General features: G+C 43.2%; 1 protein-coding gene across 2 annotated transcripts in view; it reads right to left on the bottom strand.

Moving 5' to 3' along the window:
- Positions 1-23,373, bottom strand: part of man1a2 (mannosidase, alpha, class 1A, member 2) — a 97,008-nt gene extending 73,635 nt beyond the window's left edge. The window contains exons 1-2 of one of the 2 annotated variants that reach the window (XM_030343324.1): positions 23,118-23,373; positions 20,799-21,315 (exon numbers count right to left, since the gene is read on the bottom strand). In XM_030343324.1, coding sequence (XP_030199184.1) covers positions 20,799-21,112 — 314 coding nt within the window. In that variant the 5' untranslated portion in view covers positions 21,113-21,315; positions 23,118-23,373. The remainder of the gene's footprint in view (positions 1-20,798; positions 21,316-23,117) is intronic. The other variant, XM_030343325.1, reaches the window with a different exon arrangement.
- Between the last annotated feature and the right edge of the window lie 207 nt (positions 23,374-23,580).

The following is a 23,580-nucleotide window of genomic DNA, read 5'->3' on the forward strand; positions in this document are numbered from 1 at the left end:
CTTTCCTCTCTCCATCCTCCTTCCATTCTGCATCCCGGCGATTCTCTCTCCAGTTGAATTGTCAGACATGCAATTAATAGCACCATGGCAGCTGCCTGAATCAATTAACCTGACAGCTACAACCAGGCAGCAAGGGCAAGCAGGCAGCAGCACCATACCTCATCACATTCTGCAGGTTTCCCATCCCCTTTGGTCTTCTCGTCTCTCACCCTGACAGCGCCTTCTCTCTCCCTCTCTCCAAGACACCATCAGATGAACGGCATGGCACGCCCCCCTGGTTAATGCTTCTCATCATGTCTAGCTGCAATCACTTCCTCATCGTATCAGCCACTGGAATCTGCACTCCTAGAGCTGTTGTGGTGTGTCGCATGGTCACAGCAGCCAACAAAACCCACACATCCCCCCTCTCATACGGTCGCCATGGCGAAGCAGCCCTATTGCAATATGGGATTGCTGTCTATGATCCAAGACTCTTGACCGCACGAATAGTCATGGAAACATGGAGACCAAAAAAAGAAATACAGGCCAGGCACATTAAGTCTTAATTTGCATTTCAAATTTCAAACTTATTGTTGACCTTTTATTTCCGCGGAAAGGATGTTGAAAGGTCCTGGAGGCTTGGACAATTCGCCAACAACAGAAAGGTTGATCACACCGCTATTGAAGAAAATTATGCCATTCACCATCTCCAATTAGACACTTCTCGTTAAAAGTAGGCATTGAGATCATTTGCTTGACACACTGAACAGACAATGCTAGTAAACATGAGTGCAGTGAATGTGCACTGCAAGTGGATAATGGCTAATGACTAAAGCACATAGTATCCAGTCAGGTCTCTGCAGCCTAACATCCGTTTAACTAAGAGCAACAGTATGCAACATAACAAATCAAAAGGTTCTGGAGGTGGTGGTAAAGGACAGCCTCATAAAGAGCAGCGCTAATGCAGTGTCCAGGGAAAGACACCTGGTTGAGGCTCTAGTTACCTTCCATCCAAAACCTCTTCCTCTCCTGTCCTGATCTCTCTCTCCATCTCCTACTGGTATGGAAACCTTCTTATGTTATCTTATTTACTCTAAACCATACGAGCAAAGGGGAAATGGAGAGTCAGCTTTCTCCAACAGTGCACCATGCTCCCTTTAATCTCAGAATACATGAATACCAAGTAGTTACATTACGATTGTTTCCAGACCCTGAGAAGGTGCTAATTACTGTCTGAGCAGTGCAAGCAAATGCAAATGGCTGTATGTGGAGTGGACCACACTAATTGTGGGGGTTTAGGGCAAAGTGTGGTCAATATATTTGGCAATTTCCAGTGTATCAATGCCTCCATTCCAATTTTGCACTCCACTATTCCTCTGCACTGTGTTATTTTCTTCATTTAGAAGCGATAAAGTTTATTTATTTGAAAGGGCTCTGGAATTTACTCTATAGTATTAACGCTACTCGACATTACTTTTTACTTTTCAACGGCACTTATTTGTACTAGTTGCCAAATTCTATATAATAGTAGTAGTCGACTAGTCGTTATGCAGCACACGATACAACACCGAACAGGATAATAAGTCCAATTTTGTTCCCGATTTCACCCTTCCAACTCTGGTCAGCAAAGCCCCAAATTCTGGGTTGTTCTCACAATTTCTTAAAAGATTATCCTGTGGTGTGGGGTATGTTAAGATTGGATGTAACTTCCCCAAACCAGATTAGGGCAGCACCAAATTAAATAATATATTAAACATGATTAGTATGTCGACCAAACAAAACATGGTAAAAAAAAGGATTCTGCTAAAGCACCAGCCTGATCCATGACCAAATAGAACAAGGCGCACCACCACAATGGCTGACACTGTTTCATCTCTATTCAAGAGGACCCCGTCTCTTCGGCAGGCCCTCTCCCTGACCGGGGAGCCTCCTTTGTTTGTGTGTATAGGTGTATGTGCATGTGTACGTGCATGTGCATGTGCACTCACACGTGCGTGCGTGTGTGTGTTTTCCTGACTGTCAGAGGACTCTCAGCCAGAGAGCCCTCCAGGGAACAATCCTCACTGCTATCAAGTGATATGGGCAAGTCTAATAGACACTGGTCCACAGACAATAGGGAGGTAGAAGGGGCCAGCAGGGGGGGGTGGGGGTGGTGTCTGTGTTCCACAACCCGTCCGGGTTCTCCCAGTGACCCACTTGGTTGCGATGGGTTCAGGATACCTGTGTATCTGCGGGGGCCATCACTGCTCTGGTAACACAACAGTCTGAAATAACATCTCCCTCTCTTTCTTTAACGGGTCATTGGAAAGCCAGGAGAAACAACAATGAGCTTAGGGGCACGGTTTTCTGTCTCTGTGGGGATCCTTCGGTCTGGGAATTCGGTGAATGAATGGCATTAGAGCGACTGATCTTGTCTTTCTCATTCGAACAATGTGCTTTTTATGTATTATGTGAAGAGCCATACATTTGTTGTCTCCAGGCTATCCTGATCTACGTCCAGGAAGGTGACCTCCACCCTGGCCTGGCTTAATGTCCCCAGCTCCTCTCTGGCTGCAGAAAAGACAGCGCGAGATGTGTTTTTCCAATGCATATTTTTGTTAAGGAAATTTATATCAGTAATTATCAGGCTGTTAACCATTTATGGATCAATCATTTATGGAGAATGGGTGAGAACTTTTTCGAACAGTTAAAGCAAGTGTAAGACAGTATCTTTTAATTTCTTGTTTTCATTTTTTGTAAATATTACTTAATTGTAACAGTCCACCTGCTTCATCATTTTATTCGTATTGTTTGTCATTGCTTATTTTTTCTTTTTCTTTAGTTCGAAATAAAATTGTATCAATTCAATTCAAAGCCTGGAGGGACCCAGAAGATCAGAAACCACCTTTCCACATGACTTCACATTGGGAGAGAGGCTCCATCATCTGAGCCATAAGGTTTCATTGATTGGCGCGCACTCTCTTAGTCTAGAAGATTTGTAGATATTAAAAAGGTAACATTCCATTAATTAATTATCATTCAAACGCAGAGGCATTGACACACGGCTATTGCTGACCCGATAAGGAGAACTTGGTCTAGATCCTGCCCATATTGTTGGGCAGGATGATGTAGGCTATAGGTCTTTTTACGCTGCCAAGCCGGGTTTGTCGCAGCTTGGCACACCCGGCGATTTCACCTTCTTATCTCAAGTTTCCTGTGTAAAACCAAGGGCGTTATCCCCCGGTCGTCATGGCGCAGGGTTTCTTGGTTCACTGGAGAAGGCGGCTGAGCACGGAGTCTAGACCTCTTTAGAATAATTTGTATTATTGCATACTCCCGAATGTTTTAATTTTATGAATTAAGACACCCGCATGCAATAATGAGTTTGAGTGTAGACTACAAACGCGATTAACTATGGTCAGGGATGTTCGTTACTGTCTAGACACGGTCCAATAAATAGTGATCTTCATCACATTCTCACCGAAGCGCCTACAGTGCTTAATGCAAACAATCGCAACAAAATACACCTGCAGAAATTCTCAGACACCCGCTGGTAGGGGTGTGACGAGATCTCGTGACACGAGATCTCACGAGATTAAACTCGACGATATTACCCGTCGCGTTAAAAATCTGTCTCGCAAGATATGTGAGCTATCCAAACTTCTATTTGTGGCCTGTAGGGGCAGTAATGCGCCTTTGCTACGTCTAGCCTGCCAGAACCTAACGAAGGAGAAGGAAAAGAAGAAGAGGAGGAGAAGGAGGGGAAGCAGGGGAAGCAGCCATATGCAGCCAGAATGACGTCGGAAAATACCCGTATTACCGTCGAAGATGCCCCCGCCACTTTTAAATCATTTGTTTGGCAACATTTTGGGTACCCACTACCCAGCGGAAATGATGAATGGCAGTAGAGTGACTGATAATGATGAATGGCAGTAGAGTGACTGATAAGACACGGACAATACCAAGTTGTCAGTGACATACTTGGTCAGACTCTGTTTGCACTATTTGCACTCTGTATTGATGGAGTAGAACTTTGATTTGGTTTCGCACATTATATTGTTTGTACTTGAAAATAAGAGAATTATTTAATTGAATTTATTTTACTCCAACTTTAAAAAATTTAGTTTTAGTTTCAATTTCATGCATGTAAAGGGTTATAATAAAACATTTCAAAATGCTTGTGCAACTCGGTTAAATAAAAGTCTGTTGGTCCAGTCATATATTTTGTCATTGTAGTTTTCTTAAAATCTCGTCTCGTCTCGTTCTCGTGAACCGAATATCGTGTCTCGTCTCGTTTCGTGAGCTGAGTGTATCGTCACATCCCTACCCGCTGGTCTCAGCATGATTCATGTCTACAGTAGCCCATGTCTTCTGTCATTGATCAATATGAGGACTTTTTAACCACCATGGTTGAATGAAAATCAGAGGGAGACAGCAAGTGCAGCTCGAAAGCGACCTCCCACACAAGAGCAATGGAATCATTAGATTTTATTATATGCCTTGTGATGTGGCGATTGATCTGTCATTTCGGCTGCGCATGTATTTTTGGAATTTTAAATTGCTGCAATATATTATGTTGTTGTTGACTTCTAACATGTCTCTATCTTTGCTGTTTAAATCTAACAGTAGTCTATCAGTAATATATCGGCGGTAACCACTGTTTTTGGTGGCGAATTTGTGCCAGCTGGTCATTCCATGGTATTGGATGTGTTTTAATAAAACACATCCAATACCACGGAATGTCCGCTGGGGACGCCACTGAGGCTATAGTAGGCTAACGATGATCTTAGCATCCTACGAGTACCCCTGGAGTCCTCGTTAGCTACGAGCGCTTTCACAACGTTCGTTACCAACGATGCTTTCGGATAAACGGTGTGAAAAACGCACTTCACGATCCACTTAGGCTAACAAAGCTTTCGGGAAACGGGGCGCTGGTTACATGATGGGAAGAATGAAAACAAATGGCTTCCATTATATGGGACTTGGGAGCACATAAAATTACCATAAAACAAAAGAATATGTCTTTTTTTTTCTTTGGAATGCTGGGCAAAGTTTAAATTAAGTTGCACAGCAGGACAAGCGCTGTTCAAGAGCATGCAAACAAAAAACACACACACACAAACTATTATGGATGACCAACCAAAAAGGCAAACATCATAACTGGAGTCTATTACGTAATGATCAACCGGAACTTTATTATTATAGGTGGAGCTCTTGGATATATGATGATCAGTAAGTTTAAACTGAACACTCACTTTGATCCTGTTCTCTAATCTGACGGCAGCCTATAGAGTCTAGCTGTTGCCCTGGTTTGAGCAGAGGACATTTTTGCTTGATTAATTGTAGAAGTTCAGTAATCTCTCTCTCTTTATCGTCCTCTCAGGTTCTATTGTTTTTCTATATCAATCGTACTTGTCCTTGTGTGTGTCCATCTTTCTCTCTGCGGGGCACATGCTGAATTGCTGAACAGCCAGACCACAAAACAAAATGACAAAAACTCGCCTCTGATGACAACAGCAGCCTCCAATAGGAGGCTGCTGTTTTCATAGGAGGCAGGAATTAGTGAATGCAAGACAGACGACAGGAAGGTTGCTTCGACTCTGCTAATTTAGATTTTCATATAATTACAGGAAGAGCATTATCTTTAGACCACATACACAGATAACATTTCAAAACATGGAAAAAACACATTCAACTCAAATCATAAAGCCTCATTTAAATATCAGATTGTCTGTGTCCATGTAGCTGTAGCTATTCATCTAATGAGACAGAAAGGGCCTGTGGACGCACACACCATTTGGTACAGAGGCACTTAATTTCAACATGTGTTTTATCGGCTGTGGTTAGATGGATTGGACAGCAGTTGGCTGTAAAAGGGTGTGGTGGTTTGGAGAGGTTTGGGAAGCGCTGCAGTAGAGATCACAGTTCCTCATGTCACTGTGGTCTGGTAGAAGATGGTCGTATGGAAGCAGCCATGGCATCAGATTTAGCAGAAACATATCAGCCAACAGACATAAATGTGCACTGTTCATCAGTCGTCCGACCGTATTTGTAAAAAAATTGAATGTGTCATCTTGCCCTGTCGGTGCTGTTACACTATCTCAATTGGCTGAATGTGTTGCCTGTCAAGTCATGGCTTCAAATCAATTGATTTCAGCAAAGACCAGACTCTCTTAAGAAAGGGAGTGAAAATAATTTGCCAGATAGACTTGTAGAGCCGGTCTGCCACCTCTGCCTGTACCCCCACCTCTGAACACTGAGACCCACTCCAGGTGAATTCAAGCTGGTCAAGCACACAAACACACTACAATAATCAGCTCCTCCATTAGGATTGTTCTCCATCTCTCTCCCTCCCTGGGGGGTTGTGGTGTGATGCACAGCCTTTAATGGAGCGGAGAGTCTACTGGCAGGGCTGCTGTGTGCACAGTTTATCGCTACATGACATCAGCAGCTCCCAGCTGTAGTCCACTCAGGCGGGGAGAGTACCCTCATTAGGAGACGGCGGGGAAGGCTTCACCACCACCAGGATACAGACCAGAGATGTCACCATCATGTAAAGAGATGTAGTCTGTAATCTCAAAGCTACGCTCAAATGTAGTTTCTTATAATGCTCTTTCTCATGCATCGTGGGAAAAAGGGTGAATATAGTCTTCCCCTTTGTCAGGAGATTACCGTGTTGTCAAGGAGACGGGGAGGCTGCCGCCACAGTTCAGCAGTGTTTCGTCGGTCGGCTCTGTCCAAACTTTTGTTTGCAACTTTTAAAATAAGCTATTTCTGTCAATTTCAGTAAACAATCTTGTGTTTCGGACAGGAGCTGAAGTTAAACACGTATGCAGGAGTCAGCAAAATATATATATATTTTAACAGAGCCAAAAAGAAAATGATGATAACAGGCTTGGCACAAGTCAAGAATAGGATACATCTTCAGTGGGCCCACAGAATAAGCCAGCTAGAGGCTTGAAGTGACATCACAGTCAGTTAAATAGAGGCTCCAAGAGACAAACTCATAGTGCATATAGTTTGAAGGGGTGAGTGCATGGCACTCAGCAAAACACATTGGTAGTATGTTTGTTATTACTAACCATTTATATTTCATTAAATATGTCTTATTTCTCAACTTGTATTCAACCTAAAACATCCCTGTCCTCTGTGAAGGCCTCCCGCTGAAGCCGGTCCCCAAAAACATGTGACTAGCTCGCTTATTTTAGCAATAGGTCTTCTTAGCTTTTTAGTCATAGCCTATAAAACTAATTCATTGTGTTGGTTCTTGGTTGGACAAACATCGCCATACGCAGAAGCCCTGATGCACGTGTAGCACAGCGGGCCTGGCAGTGGCACGTAGTGGCACTCCTCAAATGTTTTAGCCCACGCAAGGGCGGGTGCACACAAGATGGACAGGTTGGCCAACCAATCCTATTATTCTGGCCAAATTGAATGGTTGGACTTATTCCTAGTCCAAATTTTTTGGACTTAAGTTTAGTTTAGCATTTTATGTATGTACCGATAGCTGTTCAGACAAAGACAATTTCAAGAAATATGACCAAAAAATAATCTTGATACCTTAGCTTTAATTCAGTGATTATTATTAAAATTATTAACAACGAATTACAAATAAAAAAATATTAATCTCAACAATTTCATAATAAAAATAAATGTCTATAAAACAGCTGTATGAATGAAATCAACAGAAGTTTATAACCAAAAGTTGGTCAGGGTTGCTGAACAGCGATACCATCTCAACCATATCCACCATGCTGTTTACTTTGTACTGAAAACAAGCTCACAGCACTATATAGGCTGGGCCTGTTCAATTGCTATGGGATATCCCTTTAAATCAGGTTGTCTAGTTTACTTTTTAAGTTATTTTCTCTCAAGCTTTAAAGGCCAACGTGACAGGTCCAACATTCAAAGACCCCTAAAACCCCTCAAAAGTCACTCAAGCCAATGTAAGCCTTTATATGGGCAAGGACACACTTCAACCCTAACAGGTAGAAAGAGAAACTTAAACCAGGCGCCATTTGGACAACATTCCAGGGAAAATCACAACATTGAGTCCCGTTTTTCATTATAATGTGTGGGTGCAGAACTGTCTTCATGAGCAGAAGAGGCTACATGCCGACAACACACTGCAAGGGGTGTGTTATTGCTCCCCAGGGAAAACCCATTTCTGTGCAAACAGAGTTTTACGTGACACTCCTCTGGACTGAGTTAATAGGATTTCATGATAACTTGTTCTGTAGGTAAAAAGCCTGAAGCCCCACACAGACACACACGCCAATTTTACTGTCTTGCCTTGGTAAAACTGAGGGGGTATATTCTGCCTTCTTCAAGGAGACGGCCTTCTTGGTTCACTCGAGAAGAGAGTAAACCTCTTTAGAACAATTTGCATACTCTACTCTTTTTTTTCTTCAAGACACTCGCATGCAAGAATGAGTAGACCACATCTGTGTGTAGGCTAAGAGTGCAATTAACTGTTTACAAGTGCAAAAACGCCAACATAATCTTTATTTTTGCTGACCACACGTTTTTTTATCCCGATGAAAGCCTTGTAAGGAAAGTTCCTCTGCTGCTTTCTCGTAGATCGCACCATCTTTCCCCGTCTTCGTTAAATGCGACTGCATCACCTTCTCTCCCATGATGGTTAGCAGCTCGCGGATTTCAAAGTCTCTCCAGTTCATGTTGATGTCACAGCAACACCTCTACCCAAGTCCCGCCCCTGGTACCGCGATGCCGTCGAATCAAATTACATGAAAATGAAACCACAAATATGTCTAGGGTTCGAGAGGTTAAATTGGGGTGCGAAATCAAGCCGGTATATTAACTCGGTCAGTGTAAACGTGTGGACCATGCCTGGAAAAAGGCAGGGAATAAGACAGCCATATTTGGCAGTGTACGCTTACACAGAGACACACACACGTATTTGTGCTCGAGTACACATAAATGGGGACAACCATCGGAGTAGCAGCTGTATGTTAGACTCTGATTTTTCAAATCTCAGCGGAGAAGAAACCCTGCTGTTTGTACATGCATCAATGCATTATTAATGAGTTGGTGCAGAAACTCCAGTTCCAGATGTACGCGTTAGCATAAACACCTCCACTGTTTGGCATTCCGTCAGTCAGCTGGAGGTAAAGACGATTGTGTTCTGCCGGGATTTAAGGAATGAGATGGTGTGTTACTAGTGGGTGTTTTGTACCAGTAGCCACATTTATATGTGGAAACATTACAATGACTAGAGTTTCCGCGCGTGCTTTGCGCTCGCTCAACCTCTAGTTGTAATTAATCCCATAGCAATAATGTGGAAACCCCAGTCGTTAACAACTTTGTGATAACATAATGTAACTTTTTGCCTATAATGTTACAAAGTATAACATTTTGGTTCACCTATTACGTAATGAAGCAAGCATAATAATTTCCTCCTTACGTTATGAAGCAAGCATAATAATCATTTTCCACAAATTTTTACCGCATTTGTATATCAGGAGATTCTACCCTGAGGGTGACCCTTAATGCTTTATATGCGGCCATCTATGTCGTTTAGACATCAGTAGAATCAACGGTTGGTAAGGAGGGTGGGCTTGCAAGGGGCTATTGCTCCCCAGGGAAAACCCATTTCTGTGCAAACAGAGTTTTACGTGACACTCCTCTGGACTGAGTTAATAGGATTTCATGATAACTTGTTCTGTAGGTAAAAAGCCTGAAGCCCCACACAGACACACACGCCAATTTTACTGTCTTGCCTTGGTAAAACTGAGGGGGTATATTCTGCCTTCTTCAAGGAGACGGCCTTCTTGGTTCACTCGAGAAGAGAGTAAACCTCTTTAGAACAATTTGCATACTCTACTCTTTTTTTTCTTCAAGACACTCGCATGCAAGAATGAGTAGACCACATCTGTGTGTAGGCTAAGAGTGCAATTAACTGTTTACAAGTGCAAAAACGCCAACATAATCTTTATTTTTGCTGACCACACGTTTTTTTATCCCGATGAAAGCCTTGTAAGGAAAGTTCCTCTGCTGCTTTCTCGTAGATCGCACCATCTTTCCCCGTCTTCGTTAAATGCGACTGCATCACCTTCTCTCCCATGATGGTTAGCAGCTCGCGGATTTCAAAGTCTCTCCAGTTCATGTTGATGTCACAGCAACACCTCTACCCAAGTCCCGCCCCTGGTACCGCGATGCCGTCGAATCAAATTACATGAAAATGAAACCACAAATATGTCTAGGGTTCGAGAGGTTAAATTGGGGTGCGAAATCAAGCCGGTATATTAACTCGGTCAGTGTAAACGTGTGGACCATGCCTGGAAAAAGGCAGGGAATAAGACAGCCATATTTGGCAGTGTACGCTTACACAGAGACACACACACGTATTTGTGCTCGAGTACACATAAATGGGGACAACCATCGGAGTAGCAGCTGTATGTTAGACTCTGATTTTTCAAATCTCAGCGGAGAAGAAACCCTGCTGTTTGTACATGCATCAATGCATTATTAATGAGTTGGTGCAGAAACTCCAGTTCCAGATGTACGCGTTAGCATAAACACCTCCACTGTTTGGCATTCCGTCAGTCAGCTGGAGGTAAAGACGATTGTGTTCTGCCGGGATTTAAGGAATGAGATGGTGTGTTACTAGTGGGTGTTTTGTACCAGTAGCCACATTTATATGTGGAAACATTACAATGACTAGAGTTTCAGCGCGTGCTTTGCGCTCGCTCAACCTCTAGTTGTAATTAATCCCATAGCAATAATGTGGAAACCCCAGTCGTTAACAACTTTGTGATAACATAATGTAACTTTTTGCCTATAATGTTACAAAGTATAACATTTTGGTTCACCTATTACGTAATGAAGCAAGCATAATAATTTCCTCCTTACGTTATGAAGCAAGCATAATAATCATTTTCCACAAATTTTTACCGCATTTGTATATCAGGAGATTCTACCCTGAGGGTGACCCTTAATGCTTTATATGCGGCCATCTATGTCGTTTAGACATCAGTAGAATCAACGGTTGGTAAGGAGGGTGGGCTTGCAAGGGGCGGGATATGGCGTAGGATTTAAATTCGCAAGAGGCGGGATAAGTGTGGCCGCTGTCCCTGTAGTTTGATTGACCGTAGACTAAATGGAGGCAGAATGGGCAGAACTCATCGGGATCATCTTAAATGTTGCTAAAATGATGCATCATATATTCCGTTGCATCCACAAAATCCGAAGCATTGACCGATGAAAGATTGGAGCATGAGTTAGAGACAAACAGAAGAAACGACGAAGAAGAAAGGCGTCGTGAACGACGTTACCGGAGAAAGAGAGCATATTTTTTCACTTCATTTCACATATAACCAACACTTGGACAAATGTAGTTGATTTCTGTGTTTAAATGCGAAAACAGGGAGTGGAAGGACGGGACCCTATAATGTTCAGATGACTGTTGTCAGTAATACTAATAAAAAAAAAACTTTTCTATACACGTGCAGCTGTGAACTCATTTAATGTAATTTTTTGTATGATGTGTACTTTTAGGGTTATGATAAGACCTATCTTTTAGCGTTCACTACAAATGACTCTTAAAAGCTGTGCCAACCTTTAAATGTTTTAACCATTCAGCGAACAAAAGGCAATGCTGATCATCATTGAGGGAGCCACTCAATGACATGCAGAAGCGTCATCAACACACCCACTGAAGTGGTGTGAGAAATATCGACTTTCTACTCCTCATTCACAATTCACATATAAGGTAATATCAGCCCATATCGGCCCATCAGGAGAATATCAGGACCTACACGTGTGTCTGTAAACAGCTAGTGTGTGAGCATTTGATTACATTATAAAATTTGTCAATTTATGGGTAACGGGGGTAAATGTTCAATGGAAAGTGTAGTATACTATGCATGCAAATCAATTATTAAATAGCTTTGCCTTTTACTGTTATTCAGGGCTGAAAAGTGCATTGACAATTTAAAATGCATGGCAACTACTATTGGTTAGTTGAAAAGAATAATCATCATTGAGATTAAACATCTCTTCAAGTGTCCTGGCCAAGACAGGCAGCAGTAGCCTACAGACACACATAGCATACACACAAAACATAAGAAAAATAAAACAACTAAAACAGTCCGCAGGGAAGAGGGGGGATATCAATATCGCAAGACATTTCGGGAGGAGAGTAAAATTACATTTGTGTAGTCTTGTGGTGGACTCTATAGACATAATTCACCATAGGTGTTATTGACATGTTTTCGTTCTGTGTACATTATGTCTGACATACACCCTGACACACGGAAACACACCAAGGAAATGAAGGATGTGACCACGTTTCCAAAGAGGGCTTTACTTTAAATTCTCTCTCGATTAAAGTAAATTAGATTTCAATCCCAGTTGAAAGAACTGAAAATGCTACATCGATTTAATAGACTTAGAATGTTTCAAAATATTTTGAATGAATGCTGCACTTAATTAAATTAAAGCACTACACTAAATATCAAGAAAAAATGTCATGATTTAATTACCTTGAGGCATAGAATCAAAACAAATTCTGAATCAGACCCGTTACATGTAAATCATAAGTAATTCAGGACGAAAACAAACTTCCGATAAGAGCTGGTTTTGACATGATCATTTGTCTGTACATTCTTTGTGTGCTTAACAACACCATGGTCCACAATACACACCCTTTCTAAGTGGCACTAGAGTTCAGACTGTCATACTACTGCAACTGCTGGATTTAAGAAACCCTGGTTGGCATCGTTAGCATAGCATTGTTTAGATTTACACAGCGAAACAAGACCATAGAACCCATGGCTCAACCATACATCAGCTTATATTGGTGGGGGAAAGAGTCATCCTTTACTCTATGAGTGACTGAGGGTTCCCAGGCTTCATAATCTTAAACCAGTTTGGTGTTTCCCCCAGGAAATGTCTTGTCAAGGTGGTTCAGGATTGGAGGGGGGGGGGGGTTGGGGGCGCTGCCGTTTCAATTCCATTTAATAAACTTTATGGCACAACTATTGTTGTGAACAGTATTACCAATGCATTATTGTATTTATTATTTGTACCTGATGCAAGTTTTGTACTTATATTTTGTAATTTAAAAATATATATAATTTATTTTTATATTATTCATTGGTAGTCAGGGCGGGGCCCTACTGTTGTTAAGGCGGCCGCCTTAACCCAACAGTGCTGGGGGAAACACTGCAGTTACAAGTGTTTTAGAACGCAGCTGGACACAGTTCTGTCTTGACAGTTGGGAGACTGTTACGATCCAGTACATCGTGTTTCCATCACAGACACCAAGCACACAGTACCCAACTTACACTAGCCATAAATACAGTAACTTCCTGTGCACTGCGAATCTACCCAGGAATATTTTAAAACATAAACCATTTAAAAAGGTCATCCGTGTCTCTATGGCAACAGTGTGAACCAGTCCAGCCAGCAGCTGGCCTCTGGCTGTTAATGGTGTTCTTGGCCAGCGACTCTGGCTGATAACCAACCAGCGTTTGGAGGTCGGTTCCACTTTATGTACACCACGCCTGCTAGCTGGTAAAGCCATGAAGGAGCCCAGATAATTATGCCGTTTAGCATGCCCCAGTAATCTCACGTGGCAAAAGGCTTCTAGAATATGACCATGACCACACTACGTCTTCACTTCTCAAAGTGCTTGTTTCAAATAAGCCCCATCCCATTGACCATGAAGAACCACTCATCCAGCAGAAAACAGCTCTATCATCTCCAAAGCATACATTTATCTATTAATTGATTTGTTTAAAAAATAAAATAGCTGTCAAGCCTGTTGTCAAATTAAAAAGAGACAGACTCATTGTACAACATAAATGTATAACTGGTGTAATGTTTTGAGATAAACAAGGGTATATATACAGTAGGTTGTGTGTGTTTTGTGTAGGTTTGGACGATAAATCAATATTAATATCTATCGTTATCAAATCTGCTGCGATAATGGTGATATGATTTTAAATACATTTGCTCAGTTCAGGTCATTTTGTCGCCTCAGACGAAGAAATTGTACCTCTAGTCTAGGTCATACCACTTCGGTTATTTGGAAATTGTTCTGCTACCTGAAGATTGACCAAGCAAAGACTAGCATAAGGTGCTAATATGTCGTTGAGAAGTCCACAGCAGAACGGGAAACACCAGCGACCCCTCCACAATCTAAAAAAGATACCAAATGGCTATGTGGCAGGTCATAAAAAATATATAAACATTTAATATCAGCGAGAAAAGGCTGCAAGTGACTTGCAGAGAATACAGGTCATTAAGGAGCAGGTAGGTAAAGGGGTGAGGTCTCTTGCTAAAGGCAAGCACTCTTACCTACAAGAAGACTGTGGACATGAGATAAATGATAAAACCCAGGCCCTTTCAGCTGGGAGCCAGTACATAATCCAGCCTCAGCCCTTTTCAAGCTGCTTGCCTGGAATAAACCTTTAGCATCATTTCATTTAATTCTTTGTTTCAAGATTGGGTAAAACATGCCCAGCTCCAACCAGGCTGGACACTTTTATGGAGAGAAAGTAACTGTTCCGTCAGCTCTCAACTGTCGCACTGCATTTGCAGCTGGCCTCGCCTGCATTTTAAATCAAATATGGATGGATGATAGTAGCAGTATCTCATGGGAACATGGAACCCACCCAGGCACCCATGCAGGGTTCTGGCCAGCTGAAGCTTGACTGCTTTAAAATAGAGGAAGGATGTTTGCATTAAAAGTAGGGGTGTAACGATATACGTATTTGTACCGAACCGTCACGGTACAGGCACTTCTGGGTGGTTACAGAGGTGGACCGCGATGCGTAAATGTGGCGTACATAGCGTTAATATGGCGAATGTTTAGGCTTTTTTTGCGATGCAGAATTTAAAACTTGAAGTCGAAGTATACTAAATATACTACTCCGACTCCGTAATCCAACTCCGTAACTACGGAGACCCCTCGAGCATTCGCAGTTCTCCGTTGGGATGTCGGATACGCAATGCAATTCGCCACCAGATCGATCTTATATGTTGACTACCATGACAAACCATGTAAGTAGTGTTGTAAATAAACTTCCAAAGCTTTTCAAATCTTATTTGGTGTTTTATTGGTCCTTATAATGTGCAAAGTAAACAATGTACAAAGTAAATAAGGTAAATAAGAAGTGATTCCGGAAATTATTTTGTTTCAGGACCAATCACGGCCCTTGCCGTCTCCGTTGATAAAAATATTGGATGCGCATGTAAGCTACGGAGAGGCTCTCCGACAGGCTCTCCGGACAGATAGGGCTTTGGGGTGGGAAAAAAAAAAGAAAAAGTGCAAACACACGATATTATTTCAACAACCCCTGTCTGGGAATTCAGAACGGGCAAATGCCATAACCAAGTTTAGTGGTGTTTTCATTGCGGCTGATCTACGACCATTCTCCGTTGTTGACGAACAAGCAGTTTTTTTAAATTTTTCCCGTAACTATGAACCGTACCGTGTCATCAAAACCAAAGGTACGTACCGAAACGTGACTTTTGTGTACCGTTACACCCTAATTAAAAAAGTGGTTGATTTTGAAGTCAGCCCCGGCCGCAGCTACTCAGATAATTTAAGAGGACATATTAATAAAAATGACCCATTCCTGGCCCCTCGACTTGTTAGCTAACCCTCTCGTTAACCATGACTTTAGTAGAGGAACAAATCAGAAATCCGGAAGATTGATCAGAACAGGCCATTTTGAAAATTCCCTGGCCTGGACGTCAAGGACGATTAGCGTAATCCAGCCCCTCTCAGGTGAATGACCACTCCCATTCCAAACACAGAAGATGTTCTGTTGAAGGATGCGTGAGCTCTGTTTGAGCAGCGGTTGACTGTGGTGTCCCAAAAAAGTTTAGCTTTTCGGACACTTATAACGCCATGGTGTGGATGTAGAGGAACCGTCTGCACAGTCTCTCAAAACCAGAAATTGACAGGACAGAGTGGATTCATTTTATTTTTAATGGCAACGTCCTGGCAACAGTCAGCTCATTTTTAGCTCATTTATGTGTGTGATAAACACTTCAAATCGAATTGCTTCCTCAATGAGTGCCAGTTCACAGCCACATTACATCTAATGTTTACGCTTAAACATGAACGGGAATATAGTATATACATGACGAAAATAATGCAGAAGAAATTGTCACAGCAGAATTGTTTACATCAGACGTGAAGTGAATATGTGGCAATTTCCAATAATAATGGCGCCGGCCAAATTACGGATGGACGTTCAACCTCCATAGCCTTGTGATCTTACACTCCCTCCTTTCACCACAATACCCTTTTATTTCGCATTTAAGCGTAAATTGTTGAAGTGGGTGATCATTATTAATTACATTCATGTTCGGAGACGTTGGTTTTTGATGTTGTTCCCCTGTTGTTGTTATCTCCTGTTAATAAATAAAAGATGGCTCACTCTTTTCGAGAAAGATGGTATCCAAAAGGAAACTGAGGGAATACAACTGCACGCCTCAATGTACTCAAAAGCAACCTATAGTCACGTAGAGTAGTGCAAGTAAACATTGGCTTGTAGCGCCGACTTCGAGATGAATGATCAATACAAATAACAGATAGCGATAATTAAGGGTTAGAAACATTAAAAGGCTGTAAAATCTGCCTAAATTTGCCATGGTGACTTTAACTAAGCTCCTGATTGTGATTGGTTAAGCAGCTTTATTCGCTGACTAGATACGTAAAAAATAAAAGAAAACAAAGAATCCACTTTGCTGCAAATAAAATGCATTTTGCTTTTTCACAAACCGTAAATCGCGTTTTTGTGTACAGCCCCATGATTTGTAATGTTAACAGTTAAATACTTTTTCTGGAGGGGCCTTCATGTTTACAGTTAACTACTTATTCTGGAGCGGCCTTCATGTTAGCAGTAAACAACTGGTTCTGGAGCAGCCTTCATGTTTACAGTTAACTACTTATTCTGGAGCGGCCTTCATGTTTACAGTAAACTACTGGTTCTGGAGCAGCCTTCATGTTAACAGTTAACTACTGGTTCTGGAGCGGCCTTCAGAGCAGTGGAAAGCAATCAATTAAAGATGATTATCAAAACTGTTTACCATACAATTCTCTCTTGAAAGACTATCAATTATCAATTTGAATCAATTATTTGACCAACGGTACAAGGTTCCACCAAGGACTGGCTGTCTTGGTCATCTGCTATCTCCTATACTAAATATATCAGGTAGACCTCTTAGTTCTCTACGATTGCTTGCTTTAAATCTGTGAGTTTATGAACACTGAGTTTAGTGTTCATCGTGGTGTAGGACCTCTTCGTACATCACTCCCCTCAACTTGCCCTGTAGCAGACCCTGTCTCCATCTGGTCTACTATGTTGGCATCGCTCTGCTATGTTACCAGCACCCACCAGCTAGCATTCCATTAGCCTACTTGCTTATCGCCAGCAAGTAGGCTAGCTTACCAGCCACCTAGCTTACCACGTACCGATAATCGCACTGCGTGTGGTAAACTTGTCGGTTGAGTCTAAATGTATCCATTATAAATAAGGGACCCCATGCATAATTCAGTATTCAGCTGCAGGGGCATACGGTTATAATGCATCAATTGGGCTTCATTTATTCATGATTTCATTCAGTCTCCGGTAAGCAAGAGATCCCCATTTCCCTGCTAATTGCCCTCTATAAATGAAGGAGGATAAAGGAAGATGCCAAAATGTGAAAGGCCAGCAAGGAGGTAGCTTGATAGGATATTGGACCCCTTTTAATCAAATAAATAAGACCGTACAGACATTTTGCAAACTTTACCAATACTGTGTAAACACTAAACAGTACAGCAAAAGTATGATGCTGTGATAGCGATAGCTCAATTAATAACGATCACATGAAGGCTTTCTTCAATCCTCAGAAAAGCACTGTAGACGCCTGTATACTCCATCAAGAGACAACTTTACAGAGATACAAGCAGGTTGAACAAGCAGGCTTAAGGCCTCCCTGCAGGTGAAATTCAATCACTGACACCAGAATAGATAGATGGGTTCCGGCTGAACCCTTGCAACAGTGGAAACCAAACAAGCAAAATCATATGTGACTGATCCAAGAATTTGCTCTTTCCAATCCCCCTGTAATGTTGCCAAAATCGAACACCCCCTCGGGCAGACAAAGGGCTGGTTGAGAAAGCTCTGTCCTCGGGCCAACAAAGCCAGGACGACCAGGCCAGAAATTTAGGAAAACTGGGCAGCATTCTTGACACGTTGCCCCGCCTTTATTGACCTCCTCCGTTATCAAGCATCTGCATCATCATCATCATCATCAACATCTTCCTACCCAGCTAGAACCAATGGAGGCAAGCCCTGTGGTAAGAGGGCCAATAGCCTGCATTCTCTCAGAATGAGGGAATAGCTTTATTAAGGGGCTTATATGGAGGCAGGGTGGTGTTCCAGGACATCTGAAATTAAGGTGAAACTGTGCCTGCTCCCATGGGTCTGTTTAAACACCAGCGCAGCTCTGTGTCCTCTGGTTAAGCCCCTTCTTCAAAAGTAACCAACAAGAGCCTCAGGGTTTAAGTATTAAACAGCTGAGTCAGCCACACACATGCTGCAATTAAGGCTTTTCCATAAGCTGCTACAAGCAAGGAGCGGTAGAGGAACAACTGGGACACTTATAGGAGGTTGACGTTTGAGGAGCACTATTCAAGACATAGCATTAGTATAAAACTAAATTCATGAGATCTCAATGCCATTGCTATTCCAGCCAATTATTTCATGTTCGGTAACCCTTCACTAACATCCACTATACTGTGAGAGTAACAAAGTCTTATATTGCCATGGACATCAAGTAGTCAATTAGTCAAATTATTTATATTGAAATTTAGACACATGGACTTGTTGACATTAATAACTTAACGACAGATGATAAAAGAAGTCACTTCATATCTAAATGTAGTACAAAGTGTAATCGTTGACACAGAGATTGTGCTGACTCTTGGGTTCCTGCCCATCAAACAATACCCTGCTCATTGTCTAGTTTAACAGAAAGCACCGAGAAAAAAAACACTTAAATCCTACTATCAAAACACTTCAGTTGACTCACTTCATAGTGACACAAGGACCTCTTCCTTCCTCTTATCCAGTAGCGCGTCTCAGCTGTCGTCTCCCCACGCTCACTTTCTTCTGACAATCACTAAACCAAATTTATCGATAATGGGCACGGACTGCGCTAGCGGTGTGAACCAAACAAAGACGTAATAATCACAGACCTCGCACACGGGTCTCACGACAATCTACCGATGTTTTTACATCGGTAGAGTGAAGAGTGGGCAAATGGAATTCCACTGCATCTGTGTGCAGCAAACTTCACAACCGGCGCCTCAAGGCAACAATACGCTGAAGTTAACTGCTGCAGAAAGCATGGGGAATCAGGGGAAGGCTCTCCATTGTGGACAGAGATGAAGAGGTGCCTGACCAACACTCAATGCTCGCTACCGAGTACCTGAAGATGGAAGCCCTTTAACACCTGTTGTTGCAGCAGCACAGCCTCCCCATCTGGATCAAGCAACAATATAATGGGCCTTTTGAAGCCACATTCAGATCAGCATCTTGCAGCCTCGTGGAAGTGAAACAGGATATAAGAGTCGGGGCAAGGAGTGGAGGGGTTTGATTTGATCATTAAGAATTATAAACTTTAAAATTACACCAAAATTACAAAAGTTGGACAGAGACAGCTTAGACATCTAATAGTTCACTGCAATAAAGTAGCCGCAAATAACAAAAGCTAATGTAATATATCATCCTAAATCTAAATGAGTTGAGTACTTAAACAGCTGTAGCTTACATGGCAAAATCAACCGTGAGGTTGCCAAGCACTTTTATCCATGGTACAAACAAAAGGTTTAAATCACTTTATGACGTTAAAGTAAGGACGTTGTTAGATCAGGAAACTGTTCTACCCATTAGCTTGGCGGGTGGCATGCGCCAGTTGTCAGTGAAATGCTCAAAGTAAGCTAGATCTACACAGAAATAACAGATAAATTCTATCCTAGATTAATTCTCCCTGTGTTTCCCTGGAAGTAAAGGGGATATGTTGGTATTGACAGTAGGGCTGTAGGCTCAAATTTCTACCAACTCTATGACCAATCGATTGATTGGTGATAGAATATAACAAATATTGGGCCACCGTGCACTGCAGTACCACTCTACCTGCTAGCCGAAACAGCACCCGAGTGCTGTTTGGCGAAGGTCACTCTTGGTCCGAATCCGATGGTTATGGTAGTGCGTCAATATAAAGTGGGTCACCACAGAGCGCCACGCTGTGCAGCCTCGCGTACTGTATAGATAGCACATTTAGGTTCTGTTCCGTGTAAAACATCCAAAATGTTGTTGGTGGTTTTTGGCCTCTAAGGTTGGCAAGTTTCTGCAGATAACATGACAGGAAATATATCACCATTGCTGTGCATGTGCACAGCTATGAAATACATGTCTCCTGTTGCATGCTAATCATTTCATGGAAGTTGCAAATGTATTTCAAATAGCCAACAATGGTAACGATGAACTCAAAATTGGGAATGTTAATGTTCAATGGGTTTGTCACATGACTGCTTTCAACATGTTTAAATGTCCTTTTATTGCGGAAAGGGGAAGGGGGCCCAGGGTGGTCCCTGGATGAAGAGATTAAGACAGCAAAAGAAATTACAAATGTATTCGCCAGCCTTAAATATTTGTCATACTCAAAACAGGGCTTCACTCCACCCTGAACTGTGATGACATGGATGGATTTTGTATGCCGGTCATATTGACACATATACTTAAACAGCAGGTGCAGCGACCTCATCCAGAACAGGCAAACAGTGAACAGCACAACGCAGCGTTTCTGCTTACCTGTGTCTGTGCTCATCGTGTCCTCCCTGCCCGTGTATGACCACCTGCCCCGCGGCGTGCTTCCCCATCTTGGGGGCGTCGATGTGGGGGATGAGCACGTCCTCCAAGCCCAGGTCGAATCGCTTGTGCTTGGAGTTGTCGGGCAGGAAGAAGAAGGCCCCGAAACACAGCGTGATGAAGGCACTGAGGATGAGGAGCAGGATGAACTTCTCGGAGAGCCTCAGCGTGGCGCGATGGTGCGGGAAGGAGGAGGCGCCAGGCGAAAGTGCCGGGATCCTGCGCCCGGAGAGCGGCAGCAGCGCGGGCGTGGTCATGATGTCACTGGAGGGGGCGGGGGTAGCTTGGGAGGGCTTTGGTGTCTACAGGTGGAGCCGTGGAGCTTGGTGTAGCAGCAGGATGAAGCAGCCAAGACAAGTTGTATTATCTCATCCCAGCGGTGCCCTGTCCACAAACCAAGCCGGGCTGATATCCCTTGCGGATGGGCTGTATTGTTGCCAGGGAAACGGTCATCTCGGTTCTGAAGGGGAACACAGCAGGTACTGAGTGGCACCAAAGCCTTGAGATGAAACATTCCTTTGCACATGTGCCATATGTGTCATGGTGAATGAATGGCAACCCATTACGGTAATGACATGAGATGGAGTGGTCATTGAGTTACCTTAACAGGTTTTTACTCCTTTCACATTGTATTTTACACTCAAGCTAAATGGGAAGTGAATGAGTTGCAGCTATATAATTAGAATTTATTTCGTCAAATATAAGGCAGTCATCTCAAAGTCGAGGATGGCATGTTATATTAGCAAATGCATGCCGTCAGCGTTTCAGCCTAGAACATTTTAAAAATGTCAGCATTAACATTGACAGTTCTCCTGAGTAAATAGCTATGATAGCCAAGATACTTGAACGGCGTGAAAATATGTGAAAGACTCAAAGCTCAAAGGGATAGTCTTCCGATTATTTTATTTTTTTAAACCAGTACAGTGAGTCGTGAGAGAAACTGTATGTCGGTGCAGCGTTACAGATTGTGCAACAGCAGAGCACCGACATCACCAAACACCTGCCGCCTCTCCTGTGGCGACGGACTTGAAGTACGGACGCCGCGGAGCGCTTAACTCAATGAACCAATATGGGTTCGTTGTAGATGTTGGTCGGATATGGTGCCACCATGGTAATACACATTTGAAAATGAGATCAACAGAACCTGGGGCGTGGTGTGTCCGCCTGTCGAAGACAAACCGTTTGATCATTCAGCTCCATCAGTGAGACTCAGACTACTGGACACGGATGCCCAATCCCGAATGTAATGAACATATATCAATGCACACATCGTTTAATGTCCCTCGCTATCCTCCAAGTCATTCATTAAAAAAAAAAAAATAGATCGCTAAACGTCATGCAATCATCACCGCAAGATATATCAGAAACTATGACGTTACTTATAGCATTGAAAGGAAAACACCGTGAAGATGATTTCGGTTCACGTTCATCAATTAAGCAAAGCTGAACGGAAACATAGCGTTTGCCAAGATTCTTTCATTTATTGAAAGGATATTATAGTATCCTGTCATTCGTAACAAGCTAATTTACGGACACGGTGTGTTGATCGAGGCCGCTGTATTTATGTATTCCGCTGGCCTCCCTCCCCCCGGCCTGCGTCGCTCCCTCTCCCCGGCCCGTCGTTCCCTCTCCCAGGCCCGTCGCTCCCTCCCCCGGCCTGCGTCGCTCTCTGCCTTGGCCAGCGTCACTCCCGCTCCCCGGCCTGTCGCTCCCTCTCCCCAGCCGGCGTCGCTCCCTCTACCCAGGCAGCGTCGCTCCCGCTCCCCGGCCCGTCCCTCCCTCTCCCCGGCCCGTCGTTCCCTCTCCACACACTACGTCGCACCCTCTCCCCGGCCTGCGTCGCTCCCTCTCCCCGGCCTGCGTCGCTCCCTCTCACCGGCCTGCTCCGCTCCGCAACTCCGCACAATACCAAGTTCATCCTCCGCCGCTAGCACGGCGCTAGCCTCGGCTGTGTTAACATAACACACAACACGGCTCATGAAATTACTGAAGTGAGTGAATCGCCGAGACTGCACAATAATTATTGTGCGCGCATGAATCTAACAGGGTTTTAGCTTGAAATGAATGCAATAATTCAGCTCTTCCCCCCCCCCCCATCTAATGTGATGTTGGTAGTAGCCGTGGAGCTAATGCTACAGGCTGGTGGTGTACCCGTAGAGGCGGTCCTCTGAGGCTGTGCTGCTAGCCGTGGAGCTAATGCTACTACCAGACGGGTCGTGGACCCGGAGAGGCGGTCTCTCTGTGGCTGTGCTGCGGCATCACCTTTCATATGCTGGACGAAAACCGAGGCGAGAGAAGCTTTTTAGTCCACCTTTTAGGAATTGACGTTTATCAGATGTCCTCATGTCCACAATGAAACGTTAAAGCGCGATATCCAGTCCCGATGCGCCCGTTGATATAAATAATTGGCGGTATATTGGATGTTGATGGTGGGTCACTGTCAGACAGCGACCGCCGACTACTAGAGCTGCTGCTGCTGCTGCTTCTGCTCGGTGCTCGAACATCCACTACTCATCCTGGCCACATTAGGGACCGTCTGCCAATTTATTCGGACACATTCTAATCTGGACGACTCGGGATTTTTGGCTCATGCAGACATCTTCAATATATTTTAGCCAAGATAACAAAAAAGGACTATACGCTGCCGTTTTCCCCATCAGAATCTTTTAATGTATTTGTGGACAAAGTGTACAAGGAATTCATCTTGGGGTAGTTGTCAGCATTC

Source organism: Gadus morhua, chromosome 20 (assembly GCF_902167405.1).
Source record: "Gadus morhua chromosome 20, gadMor3.0, whole genome shotgun sequence".
Taxonomy (NCBI): domain Eukaryota; kingdom Metazoa; phylum Chordata; class Actinopteri; order Gadiformes; family Gadidae; genus Gadus; species Gadus morhua.